We start from the raw sequence: 13,676 nt of genomic DNA on the forward strand, positions 1-13,676 counted from the left end.
TGTACACAGTTTTATTAATAATGTACAATTTCATGTTCTCAACCAGGGGCAGTTTTGCTCCCCAGGAGACATTTGGCAATATCTGGAAACATTTTTGGTTGTACAACTGGGTGGTGGGGGCAGGTATGGGAGGGACTGCTACTGGCAGCTAGTGGGGAGAGACCAGGGGTGCTGCTAAACATCCTACAATGCACAGGACAGTCCCCACAGCACGAATTATCTGGCGCGAATGTCAGTAGTACGGAGGCTGAGAAACTTGCTTTGGATTATAGTAAAAAAGCAGTCTCTTCCACAGCTACGCTCTCCCCTTGATTATAATACAGGGATTGTGTTTTCAGCCATTTATTGAGAAGTTAAGTATGCCAGACACTATGCTAAACACAACACACACATTATCTTATTTAACACTAACAAAACCCTGTGAGGTTTTGAAGATCAGTACGAGAGGTCTTAAAGAGATTACGTGACTGTTCAAGGTCACACAGTCTGTAATAGCAGAGGTAGGGATTTGAAATGTCAACTTTCTGACTTTAAAGCCTGTGCTGTTTGTCATTACGTATAATTAATGTCGTAATGAACAGCTTCATATACAGATTTTCACATTTTAAAAAGTATTTCCCTAGCTTATTTTGAAGCTATTGGTTTAAAAGGCCAAAGGGAATTGGCAGTTATAGTGGCTTTTCCTACACAGTTCCAAATTGATTTTCCAGAGTTGTGTTAGTTCACAGCACCACCGTTAAACTGTGAGAAATCCCCTTTCAATACGCTGACATCAGCATGGACTTTTGACATTTAAAAACAAAACTCCTTGTTCATTTAATAAATTAAAAAGCATATAGCTGAGCTTAAATAATAAGCAATTGCTGGGATTTGTTACCACATATAGGTCTCTCCAAATGAGGACCTCACTGTGTAAGAACAATAAGGAGAAAGTCAGGTCAACATAAATAAAGCTTACATTTCAAAGAATTATATTCATTTATTCAACAAATATAGTTATTTGACTAAAAAAGGCTAAGCCCCAAGAAAAACATTCCTCATTACTCTGTAAACTTTATCTCAAATCTTTTGTTTAAATAAGCCTATGAAGAGCAAATAAGAGTTGGATTTTATAGTTTAAAATGTTTTCTCTGCTAATATTGGTATCTTCTTTTTACCCTAGTCTAAAAATAATGCAAAATAGACCCTTCCTAGGATACTTGTGATTTGAGGGTAGATTTATTCCATATGCCCCATAACTATCCTCCTAGAATCTTGACAAACAATAATCATAATCATAACAACAACAATAATAACACAATCATCTAGTCCAGTATTTTTTAAATAGGAGTATATCCAATTAGTGGAGCCAGAAATCACTTTAGTAGATTTTGGCCAGAATTTTTAACATGAGACTAGACTAGAAAATAACATAGAAAACAAGTGCATTGCATGTAATAACCCTAAGTATTTTGTGAAATTTTTGTTTACTTTATCTACGTGTGTGTGTATGTGATGGTGTAAAATTGTTTTTCTGTGGACTGGAGTCTCAAAGGTTGAAAAACCACTGATCTAATCTACCTACTTCGTTTGAAAGGTGAGCCTGGGAGATGTTCACCGATGCCCAAGGATACACAGCTGGTTAACGACAAAGCTGGGATGAGAACTATGTTCCCCAATCCCTAGGCCAGGGTCTGTTCCATCGGGGGTTCAGCCTGATGTCAATCTCTGGGAGGAAAAGCAGGAAACAGAGTTAGGCTCAGTAGATGTTTTTAGAGAGTAGAAGGAGCAACTAGACATTGGCAAAGGGGATGGGATCATAACTTTGGGGTCTCCACGTATGTTTTAACCCAAGCCAAATTAAATCACTTACTGAATAGTGGGCACACTATACATATAGGCTATTCAATCTTTTGCTTGCCATTGATCTCAGAATAATAACCAAGTGATGCCTACAGAGTTTTCGAATTGAGCTGTCACCAGAAGTCTTGTTGAGACTTTATCTCCTCCCCAAGCCAGTTGTAGCAAGCAGGGAAGATGTAGAGAATAGATGATTGATGGCCACCTAGGCAGTTGCCATGTGGCAAACTGATAGAGGTTGGCCCTTACTATGAGGGTAGAAGAAATGCTTTTCAGTACTGAGAAATAGAACATTATTATACCTTAAATCACAGTGGCCTACTGGGAAACCAAGGTAGCAACCTGGCCTGTCTGGTCCACACGCAAGCTAAGTGATCCTCACCATCAGCACTAAAGACTAAGTTGATGGGGCAACTCTCACATGCCACGCTCATTCATTCCTTATTTGATCAAGCATCTCCTGTGGGCCAAATGCTGTGAAGTCAAAGGCACCACGAGGACTGGCCTTCTGCTCAACGCATCTTTTCCCCAGAACAGGTGGGCTGTTTGTCTTTAAGGAGGTGCTTTGAGAGGTCTCTTAAAATGTTTATGTTTCCAGCAGGGGGGACAAGTTCATTAAATTAACCAAAGGATGAAAATGTATAGAGTATCAGATTCTTTTGTAAAGCAGAATTTGAGTGAGAACAGGAGATTAAGTGAGAGGCTAACCTGAAAACTTGATGAAGGCGGAGGGAAAGACTTCAAGGAGAGGAGAAAAAGAAGCTGTGTCCTCTTCACAGTGTTGCTTACAGCCCAGAGCCTCTCAGACTGGGTGGGGCCCGAGGTTCTGCACGTCTAACACGCTCCCAGTCCAAGAACCACACTTGAAGAGCAAGGATTCTTTGCAAAAAAAGACAAAGTAGAATTCAGCGTCGTCTGTGTTGGTCCCTCTCCTCGCTTCTGCTTTTAAAAATGTAATTTTTTATGCACAAACACAAATAATGTTTAAACAGACATGTTTGAGACTTGTCATCAAACAGAAATTATAGAAGTTGAGGTTTGTAATTTCCTTAGCAGGAGGTTAATGGGTGTTATTTGTTTATTTTCAAGACAGTAATCATTAATTATAAATGTCATGATCGTATCTCTAGAATAATGGAATGTGATTCTGAGTAAGAGTCAGTTTGTGATGATAAATATTAATGAGAGTGAAAGAGGAAAAAAAATATCTTGTCCTTTTAAAAATGGAATCATTTAAAAGAGGGTAAGGGGGTTTTCATCATGGCAGTGTTTTATTCACTTTTCTGCTATAGTTATTTAACCAAAATAGACTCATAAAAATCACATACATGTCAGCTAATCTTGCTGACATGAGTAAATGTACCACATTATCTCTTTGCTTTCCAGACTGCCCTCTCCCCATCCTCAACTTAACTAAGGCAAGTTTTATTCTAAATTCTCTTAAAATGTGTGCTAAGAACAAAATAAAGAAGCTTCTTTTTGGATAGGCAAGCACTAAAATAATTTTTAAAGTATTAAAATGCAAGTTAAAGCAATAGGAAGAATTATTTATTTATTAAGAATTAATTATTTATTAATAAATAGTATTTTTCTTGAATACTCAACATTGACAAGCAGAGTTTTCAAGTTTGGCAGCAAGAAAGAATCTTGCCTTATAGAGAGCCTTTAGGGGTAAAAACTCACACTATTTACAGGAAAGGCAGTACAAAATTTAATTTTATTTGGGAGACCTTGGTACCGTTCTTGATTTAGATTATCATATAGTTATCATATGACATCAGGGCAAAAGAGCTTTTTTTCTTCTGAAAATGCACATTTTTATTAATGTTGTTAAAGAGGAAAAAATTTTATGTGCATAATCCAATTAAACTTCTTTAGAAGTATTAGTCTTATTTAATTTGTTTCTTATTAAAAAATATCCATCGTCTTGGGCAATTTTTTCTCACTAACATGTATATTAGCCATTGTGTTCGCCGTTGTAACAATTTGCCGCAAACTTAGCAGCTTAAACCACAAAAATGTATCGTCTTATGGTTCTGTAGGTCAGAGTCTGATGTGGGTGTGACCAGGCTGAAATCAAGGCGTTGGCTGGGCTTCATTCCTTTCTGTAGGGCGTGGGCGGGATCCGTTTCCTTGCCTTTTCTTGCTTCTAGAGGCCACCCTAATTCCTTAACCCCTTCCTCTGTCTTCAAACAACAAAGACGAGTCATCCTTCTCACGTTGCACCAATCCAACCAACTCCTCACCTCCCTCTTCCGCTATTCAAGACCCTTATGATTACATTGGGCCCGTCTGGATAATTCAGGGTAATCTCTCTATTTTAAGGTCAACTGATTAGCAACTTTAATTCCGTTTGCGGACTTCTTTGAGTGTCTATTGGTGGTGGGTGGCGGGGAGGAAGCATTATTCTGTCTACCATGTTATGTCTTCTCAATATTTACAAAGATTTTCTAAGAAAGGACTATTGCAGTTTGGGTACAGACATCATTTGTGTAGTGCCATTACATCAAAATTATGTTCACATTGCATTTCTCACTGGTGAAAATTGCTGCAGCTCTTATGAAACAAAATAATCCTCTTTTAGTTGCCCTTACATTGATTCCCATATACTCCCTTTTCAGTAACAGAAATCTTGGGGTATAACTACTCTATATGATTAAGTGGATCCTTCAATCTCTGTGACCTATCCAAAATTTGAGATGGAGAAGGTTATTTGAGATAGTTTAACACAGCATTTCTCAAACGGGGGGACATCTGGCAACGTCTGAAGACATTTTTGATAGTCACAGTTGGGGGGTATGTACTACTAGCATCTAGTGATGGAGGCCAGGGGTGCTGCTAAACATATACAATGCACAGGACAGGCCCTACAGCAAAGAATTATCCAGCCCCAAGTGTCACTTATGCTGAGGTGGAGAAGCCCTGGCTTAGAAGATGGCAACCTCAAGCTCCTTCCCCTTTTTATAAGGCTAACTCTTCACTTTTCAAAGATGAGTTAGGTCATATACTAATCAGATAATGGGTCATCAGTTAAACTTTTGGTCAAAAGAGCAACTGAAAGAAATAGAGAACATGAATGGATCAGTGCACACCAATCTTCCTAGGACGAACTCAAAGATCAAAACCTACTGCTTGGGATAAACAGTTCATCATCTTAATGGGGGATCAGAAATCATGTCTTGTTTCTCTCTCCATCCCCAGTGCCTGCACAATGCTTGGCAATGCCAAATGCTCAAGAAGTATTTTAACAAATAAAAAGGGTAGTGTGTTAAAGGATTTGTTTATGAGTATATATAGTGAACAAGATGTTTTCCTTCTCTATGCCTAACATTGCAACTTCATATAAGAACAACTTTGGAATCGCTCTCACTTATTAGCGCGAAGGACATAGAGTAGCTTGTTTCCTGAGCGTTCACTTTAAGATAGAAGTCATCTGGAAAATCCCCAAAAGTTTTAATGTTAGGATTGAAAGTAAATTCAATTAAAGGCCATTGAGAGATAGACCAAAAATCCCAACTTTTTCATCTGCCTTATGGTTTCATACTGTGGTATTTCTTAGACTCTATTTTGCAGCCTTTTGCACACATTATGAAAAAAGTCAATAGATTCTTTTTGCTGGTGGCGGGACCAAGCTCATAACTACCAACTAGTCACACCACAAGCCTTTGGGGGTGTTGCACTCATGATGAAAAGTCTGATGTGAAAGATAATATATTGAAAGAAAATAAGCATGACTTGGAGACTTCCTTGATGATATTGACACCTTTCTCTCTTGGTTCTCATTTCTGCTTTTCTTCTTTATCAACCTTGCAGGTGTCCCTGGCTCCATGCCAAACGCATCATGGATGGGTAACCTCAGAGCTGTGAAGTGGATTGACATGGAAGATAAACATGGAGGCTGCCATGGTGAGGCATTTATTTCACACTTTGAGGCTATACTGCTTGCTGGTGTGGGCATGAAGGTAGTTGTGGAATACAGGGTTCTCATGGAGAGAATTGCTGGTATATTTAGACCAATCTGTGAGTTATTAAGTAGAGTAGCTAGAGGCTTCAAGGCACAGTCCTTGAAAAATAAATTTAAGTGTCCCACAAATGTTCTCCAGCTCCTAATTACCTGGGGAGATGTAGAGGTAGGTTCAAATTATAAAGGTACATTCTTCTTGCTAGTTCCTGCTTTTTTATTATTATTTCTTCCTCTCTCTGTTACTTTTGGGAGTGCAGCAGTTAGGAGGGAAAAGTGGTCAGGATGAGAAGAAGTGATACCATGTTCTTACCGCAGAGCAAGCTGGACTCCCACCCCTCATGTCGGCCTTTGCTGCCTCCACAGACAGGCTTCCAGGTGGCTGGGAGGTGTTTGCTGCAGTTCTGACTTGATGGCAGATGATACTAACAAGAGAGATTTCTCCTCTAAATGGACAAGAACTAGAAACTTAAATAGTTTTTACTTCTATAGAACCTTATGAAGAAGGGTTTGTATCAGTACTGGTATACATTCCATTCAAGCTCTTGCCAGGTACATAGTGGACATGTGTATTTCTTTGCTAGGGCTAACATAACAAAGTACCTCAGATTGAGTGGCTTAAACAACAGAAATTTATTTCCTCACAATCCTAGAGGCTAGAAGTCCGAGATCAAGATGCTTGCAGGTTTGGTTTCTTCTGAGACCTCTCTCCTTGGCTTACAGATGGCTGTCTTCTCCCTGTGTCTTTACATAGTCTTCTCTCTGTGTGTACCTGTGTCCTAAGCTCCTCTTCTTATAAGGACACCAGTCATATTGGGTTAGGACTCACCCATATGACCTCATTTTAACTTAATCACCTCTTTAAAGACCCTGTCTCCAAATACAGTCATAATCTGAGGCATTAGGGGGTTAGGACTTCAACATATGAATTGAGGGGGACACAATTCAGCCCATAACAGCATGCAATGAATATTTATTCAGTGAGTGAGTGATTAAGTGAATGAACGAGTGAGTGAATATGGAGGTTTGACCTTTTCTTCCTGTGGTAATGAGGCTTTGCCTCCTCCACTCAGTCCATGGCTTCACTCATCAGTCCATCTTATCCACACCTAATGTTTCAGATGAAAACCTCTAACATGCTACTTCTCTGCAGTCTCCATTACACTCAACTTCCTTCTCATGTCTGTCTCTTAAGAGTCCTTTTCCGCTGTGGACAGCAACATCCTCATGTCACTGTACAGAAATTTCAATCTATTCTTAAGCATAATCATATCTTTACCTAGGCAGCCCACATTTTCCCCACAGGACAGCTCATGCCACCTGCTTGCATTCTCATCACAGCCTGCCCTTCTAGTGGAAGGAGGAGGATGGAGAGGAGGTTGCTTTTGCTCTTTGATCTCCTGGGTCTTCTTTAGAAAATGGACCATCACCATCAGTGAGGGTCCCAATATTTGGGACATGTCTTCTCCACATCCTTCCATAACCCCTATCATCCTCCCTCTAAGACCACCACAGTCATCCTCGGATCTGCTTCTCCACTTCTTCCCCAGCTGTAACACTGGAGGACCTCAACATCTATAACAGGGGCCGATGTGATGTCATTACCTTGGAGCTGCAGCCCTCCCCTACCACAGAAGCTCCCGTTCCACTGTGCATCAGCTGCCCGCCCCACAAGTAGAGCCTTACATTCAGTCTCTTTGTCATCACCTGTATTCAGGCCCTGCCCCAGTAGAGGAGGTATAGGCTAATCAGGTTTGCATTTTTGGAGGGGACTTTTCTGATCACAGGACAGGTAGGGGCCTACCTAGGACAGAGTGGCCCCTAGCCAGGAACCTACCTAGGGTACAAAGCTTGGGTAGCCCAAGCCTCACTCAGGCAAGTGTCTCATTTTTCTTCTCTTAGTAGCTGTTAGGCCAAAGAATATCTGAAAGCCTTACAGAGTTCAGAGCATAAAAGCCATCCCTCAAACTACTATATAGGGAAAAGAGAAAGGCATAATCCAGAGATGGTAAAACATAGCATGCTAAGCCAGCAAGTCAGTAATACAATCTAAACCTTTTCCCCTTGGCTGGGAGTAATAGGGTTTATTCAAACCCGTGTGTGTGTACTCACTTTATGGGCCCTCTTAGCAATTAGAATCACAGAGCACTGTTCTAGCTCTATGGTCTTGAACTTGAAGCTCCCATCTCTGAGGACAATCTCTTTGTCACCTCTGCTAGTTTCCTTCACCAACTTACATCCTTACTGTTTTTCTCCCGAGAACAGAAGCTTCAAGAGGGCTGGGATTTTTGACCAATTTGTTCAGTGCTAGATCCCCACACCTAAAATGTGTTGTTGTTGTTGTTTTAAATGTGTTTGCTTTTTTAAAATTGAGATTTCCAGAGATTCAGCTTTTCCAGTTTCCTCCTTCCACCAGTTTCCCTCTGAGAACTCATTGTCCAGCCTTTGTGCTGTGAGCTGATGTGCCATGCTCTTCTCACTAACACTTTAGTTCCCTTGCCATGTGACCCTCCAAGGCTAATTCCTACTCTTAATCATTAGCGCCATCTGCTTTTTGCCATTTGTGTTTCCCTAAGCAGAACGTTGCTGGAGAACATTGCAGAACTGTCCTACACTCACCCACTACAGGAACCTGCTACCTAACTTCAGCTAGATCCTCCTGGCTGCCTACTTAGTCTTTTATTTACCTCATTATTTTCCTGGTGCCCTTCCCAGCATACAACTTTTCAGCTTTCCTGCTCACCTTTAAGCTGTTAATCTTATGCTAAAACAGCCTTTCCACTCTCAAAAGGTGATAATGTCAACTTTAGGAAGAACTTTCAAGACTTTGATCACAATTCCTCCATTAATTCCTTTGTCATGTCATCCTTTTCCTCAATCTTAGAGTATCTTGGACACATTCTGTCGTTGTTCCCTCTTGTTTCAAGAGGAAATGTTACCTGTACTCACAACCAAAGCCACCATTTGTGGTCTCAGTCGTCAGTCGTGTGTGGGTCCTCCTAAATTATCCCCCTGCTCTCCTGCAATCTCAGTGTCTCAGATCTTATTGCCTCTATCCTGAAGACCCAGTTGTCTGTGCACCCTCTGCTTGATCCAGACTGAAGTGTTCTCTCCTGTCCACTTCCATCTTCTTAAGCATGTGCATGCTGCCCAGGCATCCAGTTCTTCTCACCACCCAGGTTATTGTTTAACTTCCACAACTTTGGCTTCTTTCCCCAGTGATTTTCACTCTCTGTTGTACTTGTACTTCCTCCCAGCCATGTTGAATGAATCACCACGTCCTGTCAGTCCCTCTTTGCTCTGCCTCTAACACCCTTCCTTTCCCACTCATGGCAATCATTAACTGAACGAGCCCTCTGGTTACATTAAGTCATTACTGCAGTCTCTTGATTGATTTCTAATGTAGCCAGCAGAGCTCTGGAAAATCAGTCTTTCTAATATCAATTTTATCATTTGATTCTTCTATTCAAAAATCTTCAAAGACTCTCCATATTTATGGGATAAAAAAGGCCCAAGCTTTTAGTCTGTTTTCAGTCAGTCAACCATAGTAAGTCTACTATATGCCAGCAACCTCTGGAAAAGAGTTCCAGCTTCCTACCATTCCTGTTTCTCGCCCATTCCCCCACAAAATTCTCCATTCTACCAGAAAATTCTCACTTCTACAGTTTTTCCAGAGGCATTTTCCCCAACTGAAACCACCGTCCATCCTCCTGATACTTCTCAATTCTACCCATCCACTAACTCTCCACCCCTCCTTCTCCATCCTTTCATTCAACAATTATTAATTTAACGTCTGATATTTACTGGGTACTGTTCCAAGGGACAAAGAGTGAACAAAATGGTCTCAAATTTCAACTCTTCAGGAGCTTATATTCTAGTCTGGGGAGAAAGACAATAAACAATTGTCTGGAAAGAAATACAATGAACAAAATATTATTTTCCTTCATGGCACTGATACATAAATATATCAGTTAGTAATAAGTGCCAAAAGAAAAATGAATCAAGGAAGAAGGAAAGGAGGTCAGAAAAGGCATCACTGAGAAGATGGCCTTGAAGCAGAGACCTGGGGTGGTGCAAGAAGGGAGCCTTGAGGGTGTCTGGGGGAAGGGGGTGGTCCAGAGGAGGAAGAGCAAACACAGGGTCGCAGGTAGAGCATGCCTGGTGTGCTTGGGACCAGGAAGGAGGCCAGTGTGGCCAAAGTGAACGAGCGAGGGTTATTAAGGGTTATGACTGAATGAGCAAGTGGTGGGAGGTAAGTCTAAGTCACAAAGGGCCAGACTTTGAGGAGTCTTAAATGCCATTGCTAGGATTTTGGCTTTTATTCCACATGAAATGAGAAGCCATTAGAGGGTTTTGAGCAGAGGAGACATGTTCTGCTTACATTTAAAACAATCCCCCTGGCTGTTGTGCTGAGAATATACTAACAGGCAAAGACAGGGCAGTGAAAACCAGTTATTATTGTAATAATCGAGACAGGAAGACGGAGGTGACTCGGGCAGGGATGGTAGTAGTGGAGGTGGTCAAATTCTATTTCTATTTTGAAGGTTGAGTGGACAGAATTGCTGACAGGGGAATGAGAGAAAAGAGGAGAAGTGGCCAGGGCACTGAAGAATAGAATTGCCATGGATCACAATAGGGAAGACCTGGAGAGGATTAAGGAGTTCAACCCTGACATGTTATATCGGGTTGCTTTATTACTCATCTAAGTGGAGATATAAAGTAGGCATTTGGATAGCTAGGCCGGAGCTCAGGGAAGAGGCCTGACCAATGCAACCCATAAAGACCTCTCCCATCTGGACACTTCTAGAACTTCTCATCCATAGCCCTCATTTGATAATACATGAACCGCCTGTGATGCCTCTTGTGTTTTTGCTTTATATTGTTTAACTGTCATTTTCTTCCAATACACGTTCATACCCTCTGTCTTCCAGTAAAATGTTTAGCTTCCTTGTGGGCTGGGCTTACACAATTGTCTTGCATTAGAATCCCATAGCACTTGGCAGTTTTAGCTACTCAGTAGTCAGGCGGTAACTCTACCATCTTGCAAGTTCACTGCCCTGACTTTTGAAAACAAGCATGTTTTGACCGTTTCTTGTTTTCTCCTTTGCAGGCCACTACGTACATGGCATTTGTATCTATGGAAATGGTGACTTAAAGTGGTTGATTAATTCGCCAAGCCTCTTTGCTAACAAGTTTGAGCTTACTACCTACCCCCTTACTGTGGAATGCCTAGAACTGAGGCTTCGAGAAAGAACCCTAAATCAGAGTGAAACTGCAATACAACCCAGCTGGTATTTTTGATCTACTACAACTTCTGCTTGAAGGGAAATCACAGTTGGGAAGAACAGCCCTTCTTTGTGAAAAAATCTTTGCCTCGGTTATGTTAACAGTTTCGGGACCAAGGTTATGCCTCAGGACCTGGCTATGTTATTATATGTTAAAATATCCACTGGACACTGTGAACTATGCTAACAGGGTGGCTGCACAGAGCCAGCCTGGCACATTGGCCACTCTGGTGGTTTCCTGATGTTCACCTCTATATCAGGCTATTGCTCTGATCAATGATAAATTTAACTGTTATCAGATCTTTCCACCAGATACTCATCATATATAGATGTTCTTATGAAAAGGAAAATTGTAGATAACACTCCTTAGGAAAATAAGAATTGGGGTTTTTTTGAAGAAGGAATCATTTATAACAGATCTATAGCCCCATATTAATGGGCACCAGTCCTCTTTGCTCAACCTCACATAGGCATGGAAACAGTTTTGTGGGTAACTCACCAATCTTCTTTAAAACTTGAGCTACTAGAATTGAGAACTAGATCTCGTTCCTGAGTTTCAACACTAGCATTTTCAGTTACTGTGTCTAAAGTTCTGTACAGAATGTGAAGTCATTAGCAGGAGGCAGGATCTGCTTTCAGACAGCAGTCACTGCCTGCTGATCCAGTAAAAGGACCCCAGAGAAACTGAACGTTTCTCGATTATGTGTCATAATGTGCTCTGATCCTTCGTCTGTCATCTTCCATTGAGAACACTGAAAAGTTCTCTCAGAATGAAGATATTCTTAGAAAAAAGGTGCTATTGCATGGATCTAGTCTCAAGTCTCTTACACCCCAGAATGAATCACTTTCCTCTTCTGTCACCACCCTCCACCCCCACCAAAGTTATCTTACTTGCAAAATGGAGACGAAGTTCTATCCTGTGAGGCTTGAAGGACTCCATAGTATTCTCTGAGTAGCTTTACAGTGCCTGGTGCTGATAAGAATGCCTAGATTTTTAAGAGCTTTTGAGTGTGGGTGAGGATCTCTGTCGTTTATCCCTTGTCCTGCTCACTTATCCAATTCATTCATTCAGCATGCAATCAATAAATATTTCTTGAGTGTCTATTATACACCAGACATATGCTGAGACAAGTAGGAAAAGTAAGACAGAAGCTTTTTCACTCTAAAAATCTTGGTAATAATGTTAACATTGGAAAGCCTGCTCTAGAGAATCTTAGAGTGCTTGTATTTTAATACATTCATTCTGCAGGGTTGTAGAGTGTGATATTGAGCCAAGGAGAGCAGTAATTACAAGTCGAGGTTTAAATCAGAGATTATTCAAAAGAGAAAAGGGAAGGAGGAGACAAAAGCTAAAGCCTACTGTGTTCTAGGCATTCTGCTAGCTCCTTATATGTCTCCTTGCATTCAAACCTCACAATACTCTTGTATCAATACTTGATAACCCCCATTTTGCAGATGAAGAGAGTGAGGCTGAGAGAAGTTGATAATAAGCACAGGAAACAAGTTCTCTGTCTGAGAACTGGGATTCTCTTACTGGTCTTCTTAGTTCATTTCCTGAGGTGGACTATTTAGAGAAGATGAAATAAAGCCATATTTAGTGTACTAGAGAAGGTAGGTTTTAAGAATGGTCTCAGTGTTAATATTGAGAAAAAGTCCTGTCACCTCAGAAAAATGTCGTCTACTTGTGTTTTCCTCTAATCCACTGAGTTCCTTAATATTTATTTATTCTAATGAAAAACAGTTACAACTAATGACACGTTTAATCAACACAGTTTTTTTCCTGTAATTGTGCCTGTTGAATGTTAATCATATTTAAAGGGAATGACTTTGAAGTAAATCCCTTTTTTTTCCAGCTACTGAAAGAGATGGAACTGTATTGGGTGGTAAAGGGTTGAGGGATGAGGAATACATCCAGAGCTAATGGCATAGTCTAAAAATCATCTTTTTCCAACTTATTTAAATGATGCCACCTGAGAAGAAGAAATGTTTTACACTGGATCTTTCTCATGTAGAGTGAGAAATCTTTTGGAATAGAAGATGTTTACATGTCCGTTGCTGGTCATCTCTCCTATGTCTCAAGTGCTTTAATATTGGAAGAATGTAGTGTTTGGGCTAGTGGGTTTCTGCTAGCCCATCGGGATGCCCTGAAACTACTGAATCCGTCTTTGTCTTTGATGATGTTCCATGTTGTTTTCTTGGAAATAAATTAATATATTGTTTTCCACCTTTGGAATACACTATTGTGTATTTTTATTTGATGATTGGTTTAGTATCCATTAAAGAGCATGTTTAACAAAGTAATTCTCCTAGCATTAAAAAAAAAATAGAAATAAATACATTCATACATACACACCCAACTAAAAAGTACCCATCCACTGAAAAATAATTAAAATTTCCTTTTGTGGGGTGTTGGGGAAAGTAATTGGGAATCATAGAGAAAAGGATATAATGGAAGATCAGTTTCATTTAAATTGGGTACAGCTATTTTAAAATTTGAGTCAGGAGGAAGTTATCTTTCTATATTTGCCTGCTTTGTTTATTCATTTTTTAAAAATCAAGGTGATATTTAGGAAAAAGACTCATATTAATAT

At 40.3% G+C, this 13,676-nt stretch overlaps 1 protein-coding gene across 5 annotated transcripts in view; it reads left to right on the plus strand.

Moving 5' to 3' along the window:
• Positions 1 to 13,322, plus strand: part of LOC101405255 (N-acetyllactosaminide beta-1,6-N-acetylglucosaminyl-transferase) — a 130,063-nt gene extending 116,741 nt beyond the window's left edge. For all 5 annotated transcript variants that reach the window (XM_087437989.1, XM_087437991.1, XM_087437988.1 and 2 more), the window contains 2 exons: positions 5,653 to 5,745; positions 10,911 to 13,322. In XM_087437989.1, coding sequence (XP_087294115.1) covers positions 5,653 to 5,745; positions 10,911 to 11,101 — 284 coding nt within the window. In that variant the 3' untranslated portion in view covers positions 11,102 to 13,322. The remainder of the gene's footprint in view (positions 1 to 5,652; positions 5,746 to 10,910) is intronic.
• The last annotated feature ends 354 nt before the right edge of the window (positions 13,323 to 13,676 follow it).

Source organism: Ceratotherium simum, chromosome 13 (genome assembly GCF_057802395.1).
Source record: "Ceratotherium simum simum isolate JZ-2026a chromosome 13, ASM5780239v1, whole genome shotgun sequence".
In the NCBI taxonomy this organism is placed as follows: Eukaryota; Metazoa; Chordata; class Mammalia; order Perissodactyla; family Rhinocerotidae; genus Ceratotherium; species Ceratotherium simum.